Genomic DNA, 19568 nt, shown 5'->3' with positions numbered 1-19568 from the left:
TTGAGGAGGGGTACTTGAGTACAGGGTCTGCTCGGGGTAGTGTGGGTACTAAGGGTAGCATCTCTCATCCGGAACAAAAACGTGTCTAATTCAAGGCTGTACAGCCCATTACACCAAACATTTTCTTGACAGCCACAGTTTTTGGTAAGCCTCCCACTTATTCAGCCTCGGCCTTATGTACTGAGAATCTGTGTCTAAAAGGCTGAAAATGACATTGGCACACCTTACTCTGAACCCCTCGGGGCCTGCAAGCTGTGTCTGCCCACAGCTGCTGGAATCTGACCAATTGGAGCGTGCAATCTATGCCGCTGACCAATGAGATGCTGGTATCTGTGCCCCAGAGCAAGTGGATGGTAATTACCTTGGAGGTTTAGAAGCTCAAGCTGGATCTGTGTGTTGCCTCACCTCTGTCCTGTCCTGGTTCTAACACTCTTAATCAAACCTGCCTCACTGCATCTGGGCTCTGTTACACCCCTGCGGTAAAGTCATGGATCTTCCCTTCACAACGCAACAGGAAGAAATTAGGAGAATGGAAGAGATGGGCAGTTAGACAGACAGACAGACAGATAGGATTGATGAGTTCCTGTGTTAGGGACAGAGTGTCAGAGTGGGAGCACACAGCTCCCACTGGGAGATTAATTTGTTTGGAGACATTGGAGTTGTAAAAGTGTTGCAGATAATGTAGTGCAGATACCAAGGGGGTTGGGAACTTATGCAATGCACTGCTTAATATAAATGGCTCATCCATTTTGATACTGTTTTGATTGTAATCTATACTCCAGTCTGTGCTTCTAGTGGGTTGTATTTAAAAAAATAAAAGGGCTACAAGGAGATAATCTGACCTCTCTGCCCTCACTTCAGCTAAATATATTCTACTGAAATGGCCCCCACTTCAGCTAAATGTATTCTACTGAAATGGCCCTCACTTCAGCTAAATATATTCTACTGAAATGGCCCTCACTTCAGCTAAATATATTCTACTGAAATGGCCCCCACTTCAGCTAAATATATTCTACTGAAATGGCCCCCACTTCAGCTAAATATATTCTACTGAAATGGCCCTCACTTCAGCTAAATATATTCTACTGAAATGGCCCCCACTTCAGCTAAATATATTCTACTGAAATGGCCCCCACTTCAGCTAAATATATTCTACTGAAATGGCCCTCACTTCAGCTAAATATATTCTACTGAAATGGCCCTCACTTCAGCTAAATATATTCTACCGAAATGGATGGCCCTCACTTCAGCTAAATATATTCTACCGAAATGGCCCTCACTTTAGCTAAATTTATTCTACCGAAATGGATCGCCCTCATTTTAGCTAAATATATTTTAATGAAAACCTCCCCAAATGTTTGAAGAAATACAAGTGACCATCCCTTACATCCAAAATAACCATGAAAACAAAGTGGATTGCAGAGAACTACCGTTTTAGTTCACTTCTTGGAGATTTAGAAACAGTTTTCTGAGACAGTTTTAGAAACTGTTCTTCATCCTCTAAGCGTTACAAGGCAAAGCAGGAATTATGATTAGCACAAGGGACTGCGGGCCAGAATGCTGTGGGTTCGCAGACCACTGTGGACAAGAGCAGGGGTGGAAACATTTCCTTTATAGTAAAAGCATTGCATGAATCTATCGTTGCATTTGCAGGTCTGAGAAAAAATTGCCATTCTAAAAATGTCTTCCAAATCTATGCAACAAGGTCTCACAGTCGCATATCAGAATTAAACCTTCATCCATGTTTCTCAAAAGTCAAATTTTGAAGTTGTTTTAAGGTTAGGGTTATGTTCAAGCATTAACACTGAATGGTTAAGGTAAGGGATAAGGTTTGGGATAGGCTTAAAACAACAATCTGTGGATTCAAACATTGGCACCAGAACCAGATGCTAACGCCCATCCGCCGTCCACAACGCCCTAGCACAACCGAAACCTACTTGAAGGTAACAGAGCTCACTGTTTCCCCTAGTGGCCGGTGTCCACGTCCTCTCCCATCATCCTCAGACATGGATGGCATGGATGACATGGATGTCAAATACCGAAACTTCTGTGAACGCGATCCCTGATGCAGTGTCTGTCTTATCATGTGTAGTGTGTGTAGTGTCTGTCTTATCATGTGTAGTGTGTGTAGTGTCTGTCTTATCATGTGTAGTGTGTGTAGAGTGTCTGTCTTATTGTGTGTAATGTGTGTAGAGTGTCTGTCTTGTCATGTGTAGTGTGTGTAGTGTCTGTCTTATCATGTGTAGTGTGTGTAGTGTCTGTCTTATCATGTGTAGTGTGTGTAGAGTGTCTGTCTTATTGTGTGTAATGTGTGTAGAGTGTCTGTCTTGTCATGTGTAGTGTGTGTAGTGTCTGTCTTATCATGTGTAGTGTGTGTAGTGTCTGTCTTATCATGTGTAGTGTGTGTAGTGTCTGTCTTATCATGTGTAGTGTGTGTAGAGTGTCTGTCTTATCATCTGTAGTGTGTGTAGAGTGTCTGTCTTATCATGTGTAGTGTGTGTAGAGTGTCTGTCTTATCATGTGTAGTGTGTGTAGAGTGTCTGTCTTATCATGTGTAGTGTGTGTAGAGTGTCTGTCTTATCATGTGTAATGTGTGTATAGTGTCTGTCTTATCATGTGTAGTGTGTGTAGAGTGTCTGTCTTATCATGTGTAGTGTGTGTAGTGTCTGTCTTATCATGTGTAGTGTGTGTAGAGTGTCTGTCTTATCATGTGTAGTGTGTGTAGAGTGTCTGTCTTATCATGTGTAGTGTGTGTAGAGTGTCTGTCTTATCATGTGTAGTGTGTGTAGAGTGTCTGTCTTATCATGTGTAGTGTGTGTAGAGTGTCTGTCTTATCATGTGTAGTGTGTGTAGTGTCTGTCTTATCATGTGTAGTGTGTGTAGAGTGTCTGTCTTATCATGTGTAGTGTGTGTAGAGTGTCTGTCTTATCATGTGTAGTGTGTGTAGAGTGTCTGTCTTATCATGTGTAGTGTGTGTAGAGTGTCTGTCTTATCATGTGTAGTGTGTGTAGAGTGTCTGTCTTATCATGTGTAGTGTGTGTAGCGTGTCTGTCTTATCATGTGTAGTGTGTAGCGTGTCTGTCTTATCATGTGTAGTGTGTGTAGTGTCTGTCTTATCATGTGTAGTGTGTGTAGAGTGTCTGTCTTATCATGTGTAGTGTGTGTAGAGTGTCTGTCTTATCATGTGTAGTGTGTGTAGAGTGTCTGTCTTATCATGTGTAGTGTGTGTAGAGTGTCTGTCTTATCATGTGTAGTGTGTGTAGAGTGTCTGTCTTATCATGTGTAGTGTGTGTAGAGTGTCTGTCTTATCATGTGTAGTGTGTGTAGTGTCTGTCTTATCATGTGTAGTGTGTGTAGAGTGTCTGTCTTATCATGTGTAGTGTGTGTAGAGTGTCTGTCTTATCATGTGTAGTGTGTGTAGAGTGTCTGTCTTATCATGTGTAGTGTGTGTAGAGTGTCTGTCTTATCATGTGTAGTGTGTGTAGAGTGTCTGTCTTATCATGTGTAGTGTGTGTAGCGTGTCTGTCTTATCATGTGTAGTGTGTAGCGTGTCTGTCTTATCATGTGTAGTGTGTGTAGTGTCTGTCTTATCATGTGTAGTGTGTGTAGAGTGTCTGTCTTATCATGTGTAGTGTGTGTAGAGTGTCTGTCTTATCATGTGTAGTGTCTGTCTTATCATGTGTAGTTTGTGTAGAGTGTCTGTCTTATCATGTGTAGTGTGTGTAGAGTGTCTGTCTTATCATGTGTAGTGTGTGTAGAGTGTCTGTCTTATCATGTGTAGTGTGTGTAGAGTGTCTGTCTTATCATGTGTAGTGTGTGTAGAGTGTCTGTCTTATCATGTGTAGTGTGTGTAGAGTGTCTGTCTTATCATGTATATGTGTGTCCATTTGGTGTATTTATATGTTTTTTAAATCTGATTACCTGATGTGGAATTGAGTTCCATGTAGCCTTGGCTCTATGTAGTACTCCCATGGTCTGTTCTGGACTTGGGGACTGTGAAGAGACCTCTGGTGGCATGTCTTGTGGGGTATGCAATGGTGTCTGAGCTGTGTGCTAGTAGTTGAAACAGACACCTCGATGCATTCAGGATGTCAACACTTCTTACAAGATCAAGTAGTGATGAAGTCAATCTCTCCTCCACTTAGAGCCATGAGAGATTTATATGCATATTATTAATATTAGCTCTCCATGTACTGTACATTTAAGGGCCAGCCGCACTCTCCTGTTCTGAGCCACTGTTCCAAGATGGCACTGACAGACGTGAATGCTCTGCTTCTAGCTCCTAGAATAATTTCACTGTAAGGTTGTATTCGGCACATGAGACAAAGAAGAGGTGGAGAAGAGGTATTCAGAGTGGACTTCTAGTCCGACTCAGGAGGCGTGCACACCATCCACCGCTTCCAAGTATTTTACTCGCTAATGTTCAGTCCTTGGACAATAAAGTAGACAAGCTTAGGGGGGCCGTGCATTATCATGGTGAAACATGAGGTGATGGCGGCGGATGAATGGCACGACAATGGGCCTCAGGATCTCGTCACGGTAACTACCATTGATAAAATACAATTTTGTTCGTTGTCCGTAGCATATGCCTGCCTTTCCATACCATAACCTCACCGCCACCACCGGGCACTCTGTTCACAACGTTGACATCAGCAAATCCCTCGGCCACACAACGCCTTACACGCTGTCTTCCATCTGTCAGGTACAGTTGAAATGGGGATTCATCCATGGAGAGCACACTTCGCCAGCGTTACAGGGGCCATCGAAGGTGAGCTTTTGCCCACTGAAGTCGGTTACGTTGCCAAACTACAGTCAGGTCAAGACCCTTTTGAGGACACGAGCACACAGATCAGCTTCCCTTAGATGGTTTCTGACAGTTTGAGCAGAAATTCTGCTATTGTGCAAACCCACAGTTTCATCAGCTGTCGGGATGGCTGGTCACACGATCTTGCAGGTGAAGAAGCCAAATGTGGAGGTCCTGGGCAGGCGTGGTTGCACGTGGTGTGCGGTTGTGAGGCCAGTTGGTCGTACTGCCAAATTTTCTGAAACGACGTTGGAGGCAACTTATAATAAACAAATCAACATTCAATTATCTTGCAACAGCTCTGGCGGACATTCCTGTGGACAGCATGGCAAATGCATGCTCCCTCAAAACTTGAGATATCTATGGCATTGTGTTGTGTAACAAAACTGCACATTTAATAGAGTGGCCTTATATTGTCCCCAACGCAAAGTGCACCTGTGTATTGATCCTCCTGTTTAATCAGATTTTTGATATGCCACACCTGTAAGGGGGATGGATTACCTTGGCAAATGAGAAATGCTTATTAACAGGGATGTAAACAAATGTGTACCCAAACAGATATAAGATTGTTGTTCGTATGGAACATTTCTGGGATTTTTTATTTCATCTCATGAAACATGGCACCAACACTTCACATGCGTTTATATTGTTGTTCAGTCTATTTATTGTGTTTGTTTGGAAAATATACGTTTTTGTTATTAACAAAATTGTATTAATAGTGGTTGAATATCACATGTTTAAACTATATATTTTAATAGTGGTTGAAAATGTTAATAGTGGCTGAATGTCACATGTTTAAACCAAATAATTGAATAGTGTTTGAAAATGTTTATAGTGGTTGAATGGCACATGTTTAAACCAAATAATTGAATAGTGGTTGAAAATGTTGATGGTGGTTGAAAATCTCCACACTAGTTAGTTGTCTTACTATACAATGTTATTTGGGTCAGTAAGCGTTTCATGGTGTTCATTTTAGATTTTCTCCAATGGTTCCAAAGGAATACTAAGGTCTACTTTGATCAAGACTGGGATTTAAAGGGGCTTTGACTGGCTCACACAGATTGTATCATGTAATTGGTTGCCACGGCTTGCCAGAAAGAGGAAAGCATCATAAACAAGAAAAAATACATTTAGGCTTAATAAATCAATTGGGACATAAAACAGTCAGTCACAATTTGTGTTTTTCAGAGTACACAAAACCCAGAAAGCATTCCATTATTTAAATGCTCTGGCTCTGCAGATAGCCTGATTTTTGATATTGAATATATTGTGAAATAAACCAGGTGAAATATTGCACATTCATTAAATGAAGAGGGCTTCTTTGGAGCCGTATAAGTGAGTGGAATGAGATTGAAATAGAAGAGTGGTTTGGGACAAGCATTGTAAAATGTCTTGTAGGCAACATGTACAGTCAGTCCCCTACATCTCAACATGTGTAGTCAGTCCCCTACATCTCAACATGTACAGTCAGTCTCCCACATCTCAACATGTACCGTCAGTCCCCTACATCTCAACATGTACAGTCAGTCCCCTATATCTCAACATGTACAGTCAATCCCCTACATCTCAACATGTACAGTCAGTCCCCTATATCTCAACATGTACAGTCAGTCCCACACATCTCAACATGTACAGTCAGTCCCCTACATCTCAACATGTACAGTCAGTCTCCCACATCTCAACATGTACCGTCAGTCCCCTACATCTCAACATGTACAGTCAGTCCCCTATATCTCAACATGTACAGTCAATCCCCTACATCTCAACATGTACAGTCAGTCCCCTATATCTCAACATGTACAGTCAGTCCCCCACATCTTAACATGTACAGTCAGTCCCCCACATCTCAACATGTATAGTCAGTCCCCTATATCTCAACATGTACAGTCAGTCCCCCACATCTCAACATGTACCGTCAGTCCCCTACATCTCAACATGTACAGTCAATCCCCTACATCTCAACATGCACAGTCAGTCCCCTATATCTCAACGTGTACAGTCAGTCCCCTACATCTCAACATGTACAGTCAATCCCCCACATCTCAACATGTATAGTCAGTCCCCTATATCTCAACATGTATAGTCAGTCCCCTATATCTCAACATGTACAGTCAGTCCCATATATCTCAACATGTACAGTCAGTACCCCACATCTCAACATGTACAGTCAGTCCCCCACATCTCAACATGTACAGTCAGTAGCCCACATCTCAATATAATCCTATTCCCTGTGGGGGTAGGCTGTGTGTGAAAAGTGAGGGTGTGCGTGTGCGTGCATGTGTGCATGCTCGCTTGCATATGTACGTCAGCATGGGGTCATCCATCTGTCCTTCCGTCAGTGAGTGTGTATGTGTCTGTCTGGTACCGGCAGTATGTACTTCCTGAAATATGGTGCAACAGATGGTCACTTGCTATATCTGTGGGGAGTGTAATCATTTAAACTGTTTGTATGTCTGTGTATGAACTCATGAAAATGTCTGCAGATGAAGGCATGTTGAAGCTTTGTGGCTAAACATGTGTGATGTTGGTTGCAGTAATGGATGCTAGGTGTTAGTAATGGATGCTAGCAGCAGAAGGTGTTAGTAATGGATGCTAGCAGTAGAAGGTGTTAGTAATGGATGCTAGCAGTAGAAGGTGTTAGTAATGGATGCTAGGTGTTAGTAATGGATGCTAGCAGCAGAAAGTGTTAGTAATGGATGCTAGCAGCAGAAGGTGTTAGTAATGGATGCTAGGTTTTAGTAATGGATGCTAGGTGTTAGTAATGGATGCTAGGTGTTAGTAATGGATGCTAGGTGTTAGTAATGACACTAGGTGTTAGTAATGGATGCTAGGTGTTAGTAATGGATGCTAGCAGCAGAAAGTGTTAGTAATGGATGCTAGCAGCAGAAAGTGTTAGCAATGGATGATAGGTGTTAGTAATGGATGCTAGCAGCAGAAGGTGTTAGTAATGGATGATAGGTGTTAGTAATGGATGATAGGTGTTAGTAATGGATGCTAGATGTTAGTAATAGATTCTAGGTGTTAGTAATGGATGCTAACAGCAGAAAGTGTTAGTAATGGATGCTAGCAGCAGAAGGTGTTCATAATGAATGCTAGCGCAGAATGTGTTAGTAATGGATGCTATCGGCAAAATGTTTTAGTAATGGATGCTAGCAGCAGAAGATTTTAGTAATGGATGCTAGGTATTAGTAATGGAAGCTAGGTGTTAGTAATGGATGCTATGTGTTAGTAATGGATGCTAGCAGCTGAAGGTGTTAGTAATGGATGCTAGCAGCAGAAGGTGTTAATAATGGATGCTAGCAGCAGAAGGTTTTAGTAATGGATGCTAGGTGTTAGTAATGGATGCTAGGTTTTAGTAATGGATGCTAGGTGTTAGTAATGGATGCTAGGTGTTAGTCATGGATGCTAGCAGCAGAAGGTGTTAGTAATGGATGCTAGGTGTTAGTAATGGATGCTTGGTGTTAGTAATGGACGCTAGCAGCAGAAGGCTAGTAATGGATGCTAGGTTAGTAATGGATGCTAGCAGGTTAGTAATGGATGCTAACAGCAGAAGTTGTAATTAATGGATGCTAGGTGTTAGTAATGGATACTAGGTGTTAGTAATGGATGCTAGCAGCAGAATGTGTTAGATATGGATGCTAGCAGCAGAAGGTGTTAGCAATGGATGCTAGCAGTGGAAGGTGTTAGTAATGGATGCTAGGTGTTAGTAATGGATACTAGGTGTTAGTAATGGATGCTAGGTGTTAGTGATGGATGCTAGCAGCAAAAGGTGTTAGTAATGGATGCTAGCAGCAGAAGGTGTTAGTAATGATGCTAGCAGCAGAAGGTGTTAGTAATGATGCTAGCAGCACAAAGTGTTAGTAATGGATGCTAGCAGCAGAATGTGTTAGTAATGGATGCTAGCAGCAGAAGATGTATGTAATGGATGCCTGCTAGCAGAAGGTGTTAGTAATGATGCTAGCAGCAGAAGGTGTTAGTAATGATGCTAGCAGCAGAAGGTGTTAGTAATGATGCTAGCAGTAGAAGGTTTTAGTAATGGATGCTAGCAGCAGAAGAGAAATCCATAGGCTTGTGAACTGTATTATTTAGTGTTCCGCATGAGTAACGAGACCCAAGCAGGCCTGTTAACCCTCCTACGAGAAGCTGCTGCCTCGGCAGACACAAATACAAATACACACACAGACATGCACACACACTAGGATACCCCAGGCGCCAAGCATCATCAGTACATTTCTACCCAATGCACTTCTGCGTCTTTGTCATCTTAACATCTGCACTACAGATTCAACACAGAGTGGTAATGGGGTGTGTGATTCCAGATGAGGGAAGGTGTGTGTGTATGTGTGTGTGTGTGTGTGTGTGTGTGTGTGTGTGTGTGTGTGTGTGTGTGTGTGTGTGTGTGTGTGTGTGTGTGTGTGTGTGTGTGTGTGTGTGTGGTTGTGTGGTTGTGTGGTTGTGGTTGTGTGTGTGGTTAACATACAATTTTTATCTCACATTTCCCAGACAGTCTTTCTTCAGCCGCTGTCTGTGTAACTTCTAGCTAGGGGAGATGGCATGGCTGGGGAATGGATGGTGTTTCATGTCCTGCTGATCACTAAACTTGATATCACTTCTCTCTTCTGTCATCTTTTCATTTTCAGGTACAATGGGAGAATATGAGCCTAAAATCGAGGTGCATTTCCCCCAGTCTGTCCTGGCTGCCAGAGGAGTCACCGTGAGTCTGGAGTGTTTCGCCCTGGGGAAGTAAGTACAGAAACATCCAAGCTGTTTGATCCCCTGAACATCCACATATCTCCGTTATGGTGGAATTTAGTGTTACAGAGTTCATTTTACTTTCCTAAAATTCCCCAGTTTTCCAGAAATCCCAGCTGGAAGATTCCTGGAATGGGAAGGAATTAAAAGGAAATCCAGGAACTCTCCAACAGGCATTGTGGGAATAACTGGGAAAAATTGGGAACATTACTGGAATTCTAAGTAAAATGCTAACAAGAACCCCCAGTAGATTCACTGACTATCATATCTCTTTCAACACTCGCAACAACCACCAGTAGAACCATTCCCCATCCTCCCTCATTCAACACTCTAACAACCTCCGGTAGATCCTGTTGTTACCATCCCTCATTCAACACTATCAACAACCACTGGTAGATTAATTTACTATAATCCCTTATTCAACACGATCAACAACCACCGGTAGATTAATTTACTATAATCCCTTATTCAACACTATCAACAACCACCGGTAGATCCTGTTGTTACCATCCCTTATTCAACACTATCAACAACCACCACTAGATTAATTTACTATAATCCCTTATTCAACACTATCAACAACCACCGGTAGATTAATTCACTATAATCCCTTATTCAACACTATCAACAACCACCGGTAGATTAATTTACCATAATCCCTTGGTCCTAGGGCTCAGGTCCTCCGAGAGAGAGAAAGAAAGAGAGAAGAAGAGAATTAGAGAACGCACACTTAGATTCACACAGGACACCGAATAGGACAGGAGAAGTACTCCGGATATAACAAACTGACCCTAGCCCACCGACACATAAACTACTGCAGCATAAATACTGGAGGCTGAGACAAGAGGTGTCAGGAGACACTGTGGCCCCATCCGAGGACACCCCCGGACAGGGCCAAACAGGAAGGATCCTGTTGTTACCATCCCTTATTCAACACTATCAACAACCACCGGTAGATTAATTTACTATAATCCCTTATTCAACACTATCAACAACCACCGGTAGATTAATTTACTATAATCCCTTATTCAACACTGTCAACAACCACCGGTAGATTAATTTACTATAATCCCTTATTCAACACTATCAACAACCACCTCTAGATTAATTTACTAAAATCCCTTATTCAACACTATCAACGACCACCACTAGATTAATTTACTATAATCCCTTATTCAACACTATCAACAACCACCACTAGATTAATTTACTATAATCCCTTATTCAACACTATCAACAACCACCGGTAGATTAATTTACTATAATCCCTTATTCAACACTATCAACAACCACCGGTAGATTAATTTACAATAATCCCTCAATCAACACTATCAACAACCACCGGTAGATTAATTTACTATAATCCCTCATTCAACACTATCAACAACCACCACTAGATTAATTTACTATAATCCCTTATTCAACACTATCAACAACCACCACTAGATTAATTTACTATAATCCCTTATTCAACACTATCAACAACCACCACTAGATTAATTCACTATAATCCCTTATTCAACACTATCAACAACCACCGGTAGATTAATTTACTATAATCCCTTATTCAACACTATCAACAACCACCGGTAGATTAATTTACTATAATCCCTTATTCAACACTATCAACAACCACCGGTAGATTAATTTACTATAATCCCTTATTCAACACTATCAACAACCACCACTAGATTAATTTACTATAATCCCTTATTCAACACTATCAACAACCACCGGTAGATTAATTTACTATAATCCCTTATTCAACACTATCAACAACCACCGGTAGATTCATTTACTATAATCCCTCATTCAACACTATCAACAACCACCGGTAGATTCATTTACTATAATCCCTCATTCAACACTATCAACAACCACCAGTAGATCCTGTTGTTACCATCCCTTATTCAACACTATCAACAACCACCAGTAGATCCTGTTGTTACCATCCCTTATTCAACACTATCAACAACCACCACTAGATTAATTTACTATAATCCCTTATTCAACACTATCAACAACCACCGATAGATTAATTTACTATAATCCCTCATTCAACACTATCAACAACCACCGGTAGATTAATTTACTATAATCCCTTATTCAACGCTATCAACAACCACCAGTAGATCCTGTTGTTACCATCCCTTATTCAACACTATCAACAACCACCACTAGATTAATTTACTATAATCCCTTATTCAACACTATCAACAACCACCGGTAGATTAATTCACTATAATCCCTTATTCAACACTATCAACAACCACCGGTAGATTAATTTACCATAATCCCTTGGTCCTAGGGCTCAGGTCCTCCGAGAGAGAGAAAGAAAGAGAGAAGAAGAGAATTAGAGAACGCACACTTAGATTCACACAGGACACCGAATAGGACAGGAGAAGTACTCCGGATATAACAAACTGACCCTAGCCCACCGACACATAAACTACTGCAGCATAAATACTGGAGGCTGAGACAAGAGGTGTCAGGAGACACTGTGGCCCCATCCGAGGACACCCCCGGACAGGGCCAAACAGGAAGGATCCTGTTGTTACCATCCCTTATTCAACACTATCAACAACCACCGGTAGATTAATTTACTATAATCCCTTATTCAACACTATCAACAACCACCGGTAGATTAATTTACTATAATCCCTTATTCAACACTGTCAACAACCACCGGTAGATTAATTTACTATAATCCCTTATTCAACACTATCAACAACCACCTCTAGATTAATTTACTAAAATCCCTTATTCAACACTATCAACGACCACCACTAGATTAATTTACTATAATCCCTTATTCAACACTATCAACAACCACCACTAGATTAATTTACTATAATCCCTTATTCAACACTATCAACAACCACCGGTAGATTAATTTACTATAATCCCTTATTCAACACTATCAACAACCACCGGTAGATTAATTTACAATAATCCCTCAATCAACACTATCAACAACCACCGGTAGATTAATTTACTATAATCCCTCATTCAACACTATCAACAACCACCACTAGATTAATTTACTATAATCCCTTATTCAACACTATCAACAACCACCACTAGATTAATTTACTATAATCCCTTATTCAACACTATCAACAACCACCACTAGATTAATTCACTATAATCCCTTATTCAACACTATCAACAACCACCGGTAGATTAATTTACTATAATCCCTTATTCAACACTATCAACAACCACCGGTAGATTAATTTACTATAATCCCTTATTCAACACTATCAACAACCACCGGTAGATTAATTTACTATAATCCCTTATTCAACACTATCAACAACCACCACTAGATTAATTTACTATAATCCCTTATTCAACACTATCAACAACCACCGGTAGATTAATTTACTATAATCCCTTATTCAACACTATCAACAACCACCGGTAGATTCATTTACTATAATCCCTCATTCAACACTATCAACAACCACCGGTAGATTCATTTACTATAATCCCTCATTCAACACTATCAACAACCACCAGTAGATCCTGTTGTTACCATCCCTTATTCAACACTATCAACAACCACCAGTAGATCCTGTTGTTACCATCCCTTATTCAACACTATCAACAACCACCACTAGATTAATTTACTATAATCCCTTATTCAACACTATCAACAACCACCGATAGATTAATTTACTATAATCCCTCATTCAACACTATCAACAACCACCGGTAGATTAATTTACTATAATCCCTTATTCAACGCTATCAACAACCACCAGTAGATCCTGTTGTTACCATCCCTTATTCAACACTATCAACAACCACCAGTTGATCCTGTTGTTACCATCCCTTATTCAACACTATCAACAACCACCACTAGATTAATTTACTATAATCCCTTATTCAACACTATCAACAACCACCACTATATTAATTTACAATAATACCTTATTCAGTGTAATAATATGCTTGGTTAAATACATTTTCATAATGGTTGTATTAAAACATTTTCCAGATGAAATCATTCCCATACACTACTTATACTAATTGCTATGTTTCTTGTAAAGTGGGTTAACCAAACCCTAAACAGCAACACACTACAGTTCAGAGCCGTATACAAACATGGAGAAGGCTATAAGACTAATGACCATGTACAGAACACTGTTGTGTAGGCTATGACTCGGCTACACATCCACTCACTATTGTAAACGTCTATAAGAGCCAAAAACCTTTCCTATATTAACATTCACTCCAGGCTGGATGTTGAGCCACTGTATTACCAGTTTGAGCCATCTTGGCCGGCTAGATGGCTTGTTAGTGCTGGTGGAAGCAGGAGTGGAGAGGAAACTGAGCCCTGGGGAGCCATGTGTTGTGATAATGGAAAGTAATGCCAGCCAGTGTTTGCAGGGTGTTTTTTAATGTCTGTTGTGTAGCGTGGAAGCCAAGGTTAAGGCTGTGAAAGATAGAGCCACCACCAGCGGACTGCCCAAGAGGGAAAAACACACTCACATTTGTCAGCACGGTACAGGCCAATATCACAGAGACCAGGACCACTTGTCTATGCTGCTGAGTGTCACCTACGGTGCCTGGTTTCTTGGTTTTCAAAGCAGCGTGACATGAAGGGTGGAGTTTTAACTGCTGCTGTATACTGTGTGATAATAATGATCATTCTGTAAAAGCTTGATGTAGCCCTAATGGATTCTGGATGTAGAACAGGCAGCACTTTGAAAATAAATACAAATATCAAATGAACATGTAATTGAATAAATCTGTAGAGCATCAGACAGACAGAGACAGGCGATCACACCAACGACAGAGTTGGTTAAAGATGTTTACACCCTCTTGTTGATCTCCCAAGGCAGAGCTTAAAAGGATTGTTTTGCATAACAAGATAATTGTTCCTATCCAAACATAATCCTGTTTCATTCCTACTTCTTATGTTGTTTATAATGATTATTTGTGTTGAATAATGCATAACCGATTCCCAACTAGAGTGCAAACAGCCTCTAATCTGAAGCTACCACTGAAGGACCTAGTAATTATTTACAATGTTTTCAAGGGGTTGCTGTCTGAGTCAGTCATTTACAATGAATGATCTACATTAGAATAATAAGTAATTACCAAAGCCTATAGACATTACCCTGACTGCATGCTTACTCTCCCATCTCCTCTGCTTGACTTTATTCTATTAAAACTTATACAGGAGCTCAGCAAACAGACTGCAGTAGACCTTGACCTGCTCTCCCCGCATGCATCCCAAATGATACCCTATTCCCTATGTAGTGCACTACTTTTGACCAGGGCCCATAGTGGTATAGGGTGCCATTTGGGAGGCAGACCCGGTCTCTTAACTAATTTGGGCCTGATTGCTGTCATTGGCATGGTGATCCTGGTGACTTTACCCCTCTACACCAACAAATGAATGTTTTATCAATGTTGTCTATTAGGAAATGCCAGTCTTTATACTGTGAACTTGACATTTGTTTAGTTCTCGTTCCTGTCGATCAATATGTATGATGGCCGCAGGTTCAGATGGAAGACAGAATGGTCTTGGTGTGGATATTGGAAAAGGCCCAAGCTTTTTTTATTCTCTGTAGTGTAGACAACACCAGCTGTCTGTCTGTCTGGCTGTCTGTCTGGCTGTCTGTCTGGCTGGATGTCAGCTTAGGGATATCTGTCAATGAATGAACTGTTTACAGGCTTAAAAAATTAAACTGGCCTGTATGTGTAAAAATTAAACAATGTTTTTAAATGGTCTATGATGACATTTTGTCCATGTTGGGCTACTGTACATTGACGCTCTATGGGTTCATTAGTATCCTGTCAGAAGGACCATGTTCTATGGATTGATTAGTGTCCTGTCAGAAGGACCATGTTCTATGGATTGATTAGTGTCGACGATACGAAAGAGAGATTGAACAGGCTAGTAATAGGGGTGACAACAATTTCGGCAACAATCGGTTTAGAAAGAGGGGGTCCAGATTGTCTAGCCCGGCTGATTTGTAGGAGTCCAGATTTTGCAGCTCTTTCAGAACATCAGCTATCTGGATTTGGGTAAAGGCGGGTTGCTGTGGAGGGTGCCGGGCAGTTGACCGGGGTAGGGTAGCCAGGTGGAAAGAATGGCCAGCCGTAGAGAAATGCTTCTTGAAATTCTCAATTATTGTGGATTTATCAGTGGTGACAGTGTTTCCTAGCCTCAGAGCAGTGGGCAGCTGGGAGGAGGTGCTCTTATTCTTATTCTAATAGTTCTAGCAGTTTTAATAGTTCTAATAGTTCTAGTAGTTGTTGTGCTTCTAATAGTTCTAACAGTTCTCATAATTATCATAGTTCTAATAGTTCTCATAGTTCTAATAGTTCTCATAGTTATAATATTTATAATAGATCTCATAGTTATTTTACTTCTAGTAGTTCTAATAGTTCTCTTAGTTCTGGTGTTTCTCATAGTTCTAGTAGTTCTAATAGTTCTAGTGTTTCTAATAGTTCTAATTGTTATTGTAGTTCTCCAAGTTCTTATAGTTCTAGATGTTCTAATAGTTCTAGTAGTTCTAATAGTTCTCTTAGTTCTGGTGTTTCTCATAGTTCTAGTAGTTCTAATAATTCTAGTGTTTCTAATAATTCTAATTGTTTTTGTAGTTCTCCAAGTTCTTATAGTTCTAGTTGTTCTAATAGTTCTAGTAGTTGTAATAGTTGTAATAGTTCTAGTAGTTGTAATAGTTCTAATAGTATTAGTAGTTGTAATAGTTCTAATAGTTCGGGTAGTTGTAATAGTTCTAATTGTTCTAATTGTTCTTGTTTTAATGGTTCTAGTAGTTGTAATAGTTGTAATAGTTATAGTAGTTGTAATATTTCTAATAGTTCTATTTGTTCTTGTTCAAATGGTTAATTAGGTTTTATTTTTATAATAGTTTATTCTAGTTCTAATATTTCTTGTATTTCTCATTTTTATAGTAGTTCCACTAGTTCTAATAGTTCTAATTGTTCTAATTCTAATAGTTTTAGTAGTTGTAGTTCTAATGGTTCTAATAGTTATATTTCTAATAGTTCTAATAGTTGTAGTTCTAATGGTTCTAATAGTTATAATTCTAATAGTTATAATAGTTCTAATTGTTCCAATTGTTCTCATTCTAACAGTTCTAATAGTTGAATAGTTGAATAGTTCTAATTGTTACAATAGTTCTAATTATAATAGTCCTAATAGTTCAAACTGTTCAAATTGTTGTAGTTATAATAGTTCCGATAGGTTTTATATGTCTATTTCTAATAGTTCTAATATGTATATTTCTAATAGTTCTGATAGTTCAAATAGTTATAATTGTTCCAATTCTAATATTTATAATAGTTCTAATAGTTCTAATTCTAATATTTATAATAGTTGTAATAGTTGTAATAGTTCTAGTTCTAATAGTTGTAATTATATTAGTTGTAATAGTTCTTATAGTTCTAATTATAATAGTTCTATGGTGATCAGACATCCCTTCACTACCTTAATGTCTATGGTGATCAGACATGCCTTCACTACCTTAATGTCTATGGTGATCAGACATGCCTTCACTACCTTAATGTCTATGGTGATCAGACATCCCTTCACTACCTTAATGTCTATGGTGATCAGACATCCCTTCACTACCTTAATGTCTATGGTGATCAGACATGCCTTCACTACCTTAATGTCTATGGTGATCAGACATCCCTTCACTACCTTAATGTCTATGGTGATCAGACATCCCTTCACTACCTTAAAACCTTGTATGGATAGGGGAGACGCTAGCGTCTCAACTGGCCAATTTCCAGGGGAAATGCAGTGTTTCAGATTCAAATAAAGTCCTATAAAATTCAAACTTTCATTAAATCACACATGTAAGATACTCAATTAAAGCTACACTCGTTGTGAATCCAGCCAACATGTCAGATTTAAAAAATGCTTTTCAGTTAAAGCATAAGAAGCTATTATCTGATAGCATGCACCCATCTGCACCAGCAGTAAACAAATGAGCTAGCGTAGCAGGCGCAACACAATACGTTGAAATAAAATATAAAATATGCATTACCTTTGACGAGCTTCTTTTGTTGGCACTCCAATATGTCCCATTAACATCACAATTGGTTATTTTGTTTGATTAATTCCACCCATATATATCGAAAATGTCCATTTATAAAGCGCGTTTGATCCAGAATAAAACAGCTTACCAAAACACAACGTCACTACAAAATATTTCAAAAGTTGCCTATAAACTTTGGCAAAATATTTCAAGCTACTTTTGTAATAAAAAGTTAGGTGTTTTTAAACGCTACTAATCGATCAAATTGTAGACAGGGCAATCAATACAGGAACGAAACCAAACCAGCACTGCTGTTCATGTCTTGCTCAACTCACAAATGTGTCCCCAGTTCTGAGTTGGCCTACTTATTCAATGCACAAAGGAATAACCTCAACCATATTCCGAAGACTGGCGACATCGTGTGGAAGCGGTAGGAACTGAACATGGGTTCCTATTAAATATCCAATGGCAAAGACAATGTTGTCAACATAAGTTCTGTTATACTCACAGACATGATTCAAACAGTTTTAGAAACGGGGTGTGTTCCATCCAAATCTATGAATAATGTGCATATCTTATATTCTTGGCATGAGTAGCAGGAAGTTGAAATTGGGCACGCTATTTATCCAAAAGTGAAAATAAGGCCCCCTATCCCCAAGAAATTAATACTTATGGCTTCTAAAACTAGGGGAAAATGCCACACTTGACCGTTGCACTGGATTCATTCCCACAGTGAATGGCTAAGCCTTCTACACTATTAAACCACACATTATTGTAGAGACTTTGATATTACCGGCTGCAATTGATATGGTGAAAACAATGTGTGGGGAGGCAGAGTATCAGAAACTTACATCGATACATTTGTCAGTTAACACTGTGAAACTAAGAATTGATGCTATAGCTTGCAATCAAGAGGAAACTGACTAAATGACTCAAACTCCTTACCTTATGCTCTCCAAATGGACGTTAGCTGTGAGGGCCGAGATGCATTGACTTTCATTCGCTATAAATGTCGGAGGATGCTGTTCACTAGGACATATTGCTCTGTCTCACGATTCCCGGGTATGAAACGGCAAGGGGGATGTTCATTGTTCATGTTCATTCTACTGCTTGACTATATTGACAAAAAACAGATTCCATGGCATCAAATGGTGGGCTGTTACACAGATGGGGCTCCATTATTCACGGGACGACGGGCAGGCCTCTTCACTCCGGATATGACTATGTCTCCCTTTGCCATATGGATGCATTGTATGATACTCCCACTGAGCTATAATGGATACACCGAGAGCAACTGGCGGCAAAAAACCTGGTCTCAGAACTATGAGACATGCAACAGGTAACTTTGATTGTAAACTACATCATGAACTACATCATGCAAAACTATGTGGAGATACGGGATCAGAGCATGACAGTGTTCTATTTCACACAGAGGCTCGGTGGTTATCGAGGGGGAGTGTTGGAAAGATTTTCTGAATTGAGAGAGGAACTGTTGTCATTCGCAATGGATGTAAAAAAAAGGCTTTATTGACATTCTGTGTAATGAAAAGAAAATGTGTCTTCTTGTCTATGTAACTAAGATACTTGGGAAACCGAACAAACTGAAGGCAAGCTTGCAGATCTACCAAATCAGCTAAATCTGTTTGACTGTGTCCTGGCTAAGTTGATATGATGGTAAGTGAAATTGAAGAGCTGATCGAGCTGTCCTGTGACTGAATACTGCAGAAAACACATTCACATTTTACTATGGAGGAGTTTTGGTTCCTGGCTGAAAGGGAATACTGTGTTTTCTCCTTCTGAGCATTATAACTCTTGGTACAGTGATGTCTTATGTTTCACCTAGTCATGGCTGAACGTTGACTTCAATAACATACTGCTGGCAGGTCATACTCTGTATTGGCAGGATAAAACAGCAGCCTCTGGTAAGACAAGGGTGAAGGTTTATGTATATCGGTAAACAACAGCTGGTGCACGATATCTGAGGA

At 39.8% G+C, this 19568-nt stretch overlaps 1 protein-coding gene across 1 annotated transcript in view; it reads left to right on the top strand.

Moving 5' to 3' along the window:
* LOC110503441 (contactin-5) overlaps positions 1 to 19568 on the top strand; it is a 312088-nt gene that overhangs the window by 88366 nt on the left and 204154 nt on the right. The window contains exon 6 of the mRNA XM_036961468.1: positions 9445 to 9547. Coding sequence (XP_036817363.1) covers positions 9445 to 9547 — 103 coding nt within the window. The remainder of the gene's footprint in view (positions 1 to 9444; positions 9548 to 19568) is intronic.

Source organism: Oncorhynchus mykiss, chromosome 24, assembly GCF_013265735.2.
Source record: "Oncorhynchus mykiss isolate Arlee chromosome 24, USDA_OmykA_1.1, whole genome shotgun sequence".
NCBI lineage: Eukaryota > Metazoa > Chordata > Actinopteri > Salmoniformes > Salmonidae > Oncorhynchus > Oncorhynchus mykiss.
Note: the sequence above shows the minus strand (reverse complement) of the source record. Positions and strands in the feature narration are given on the sequence as shown.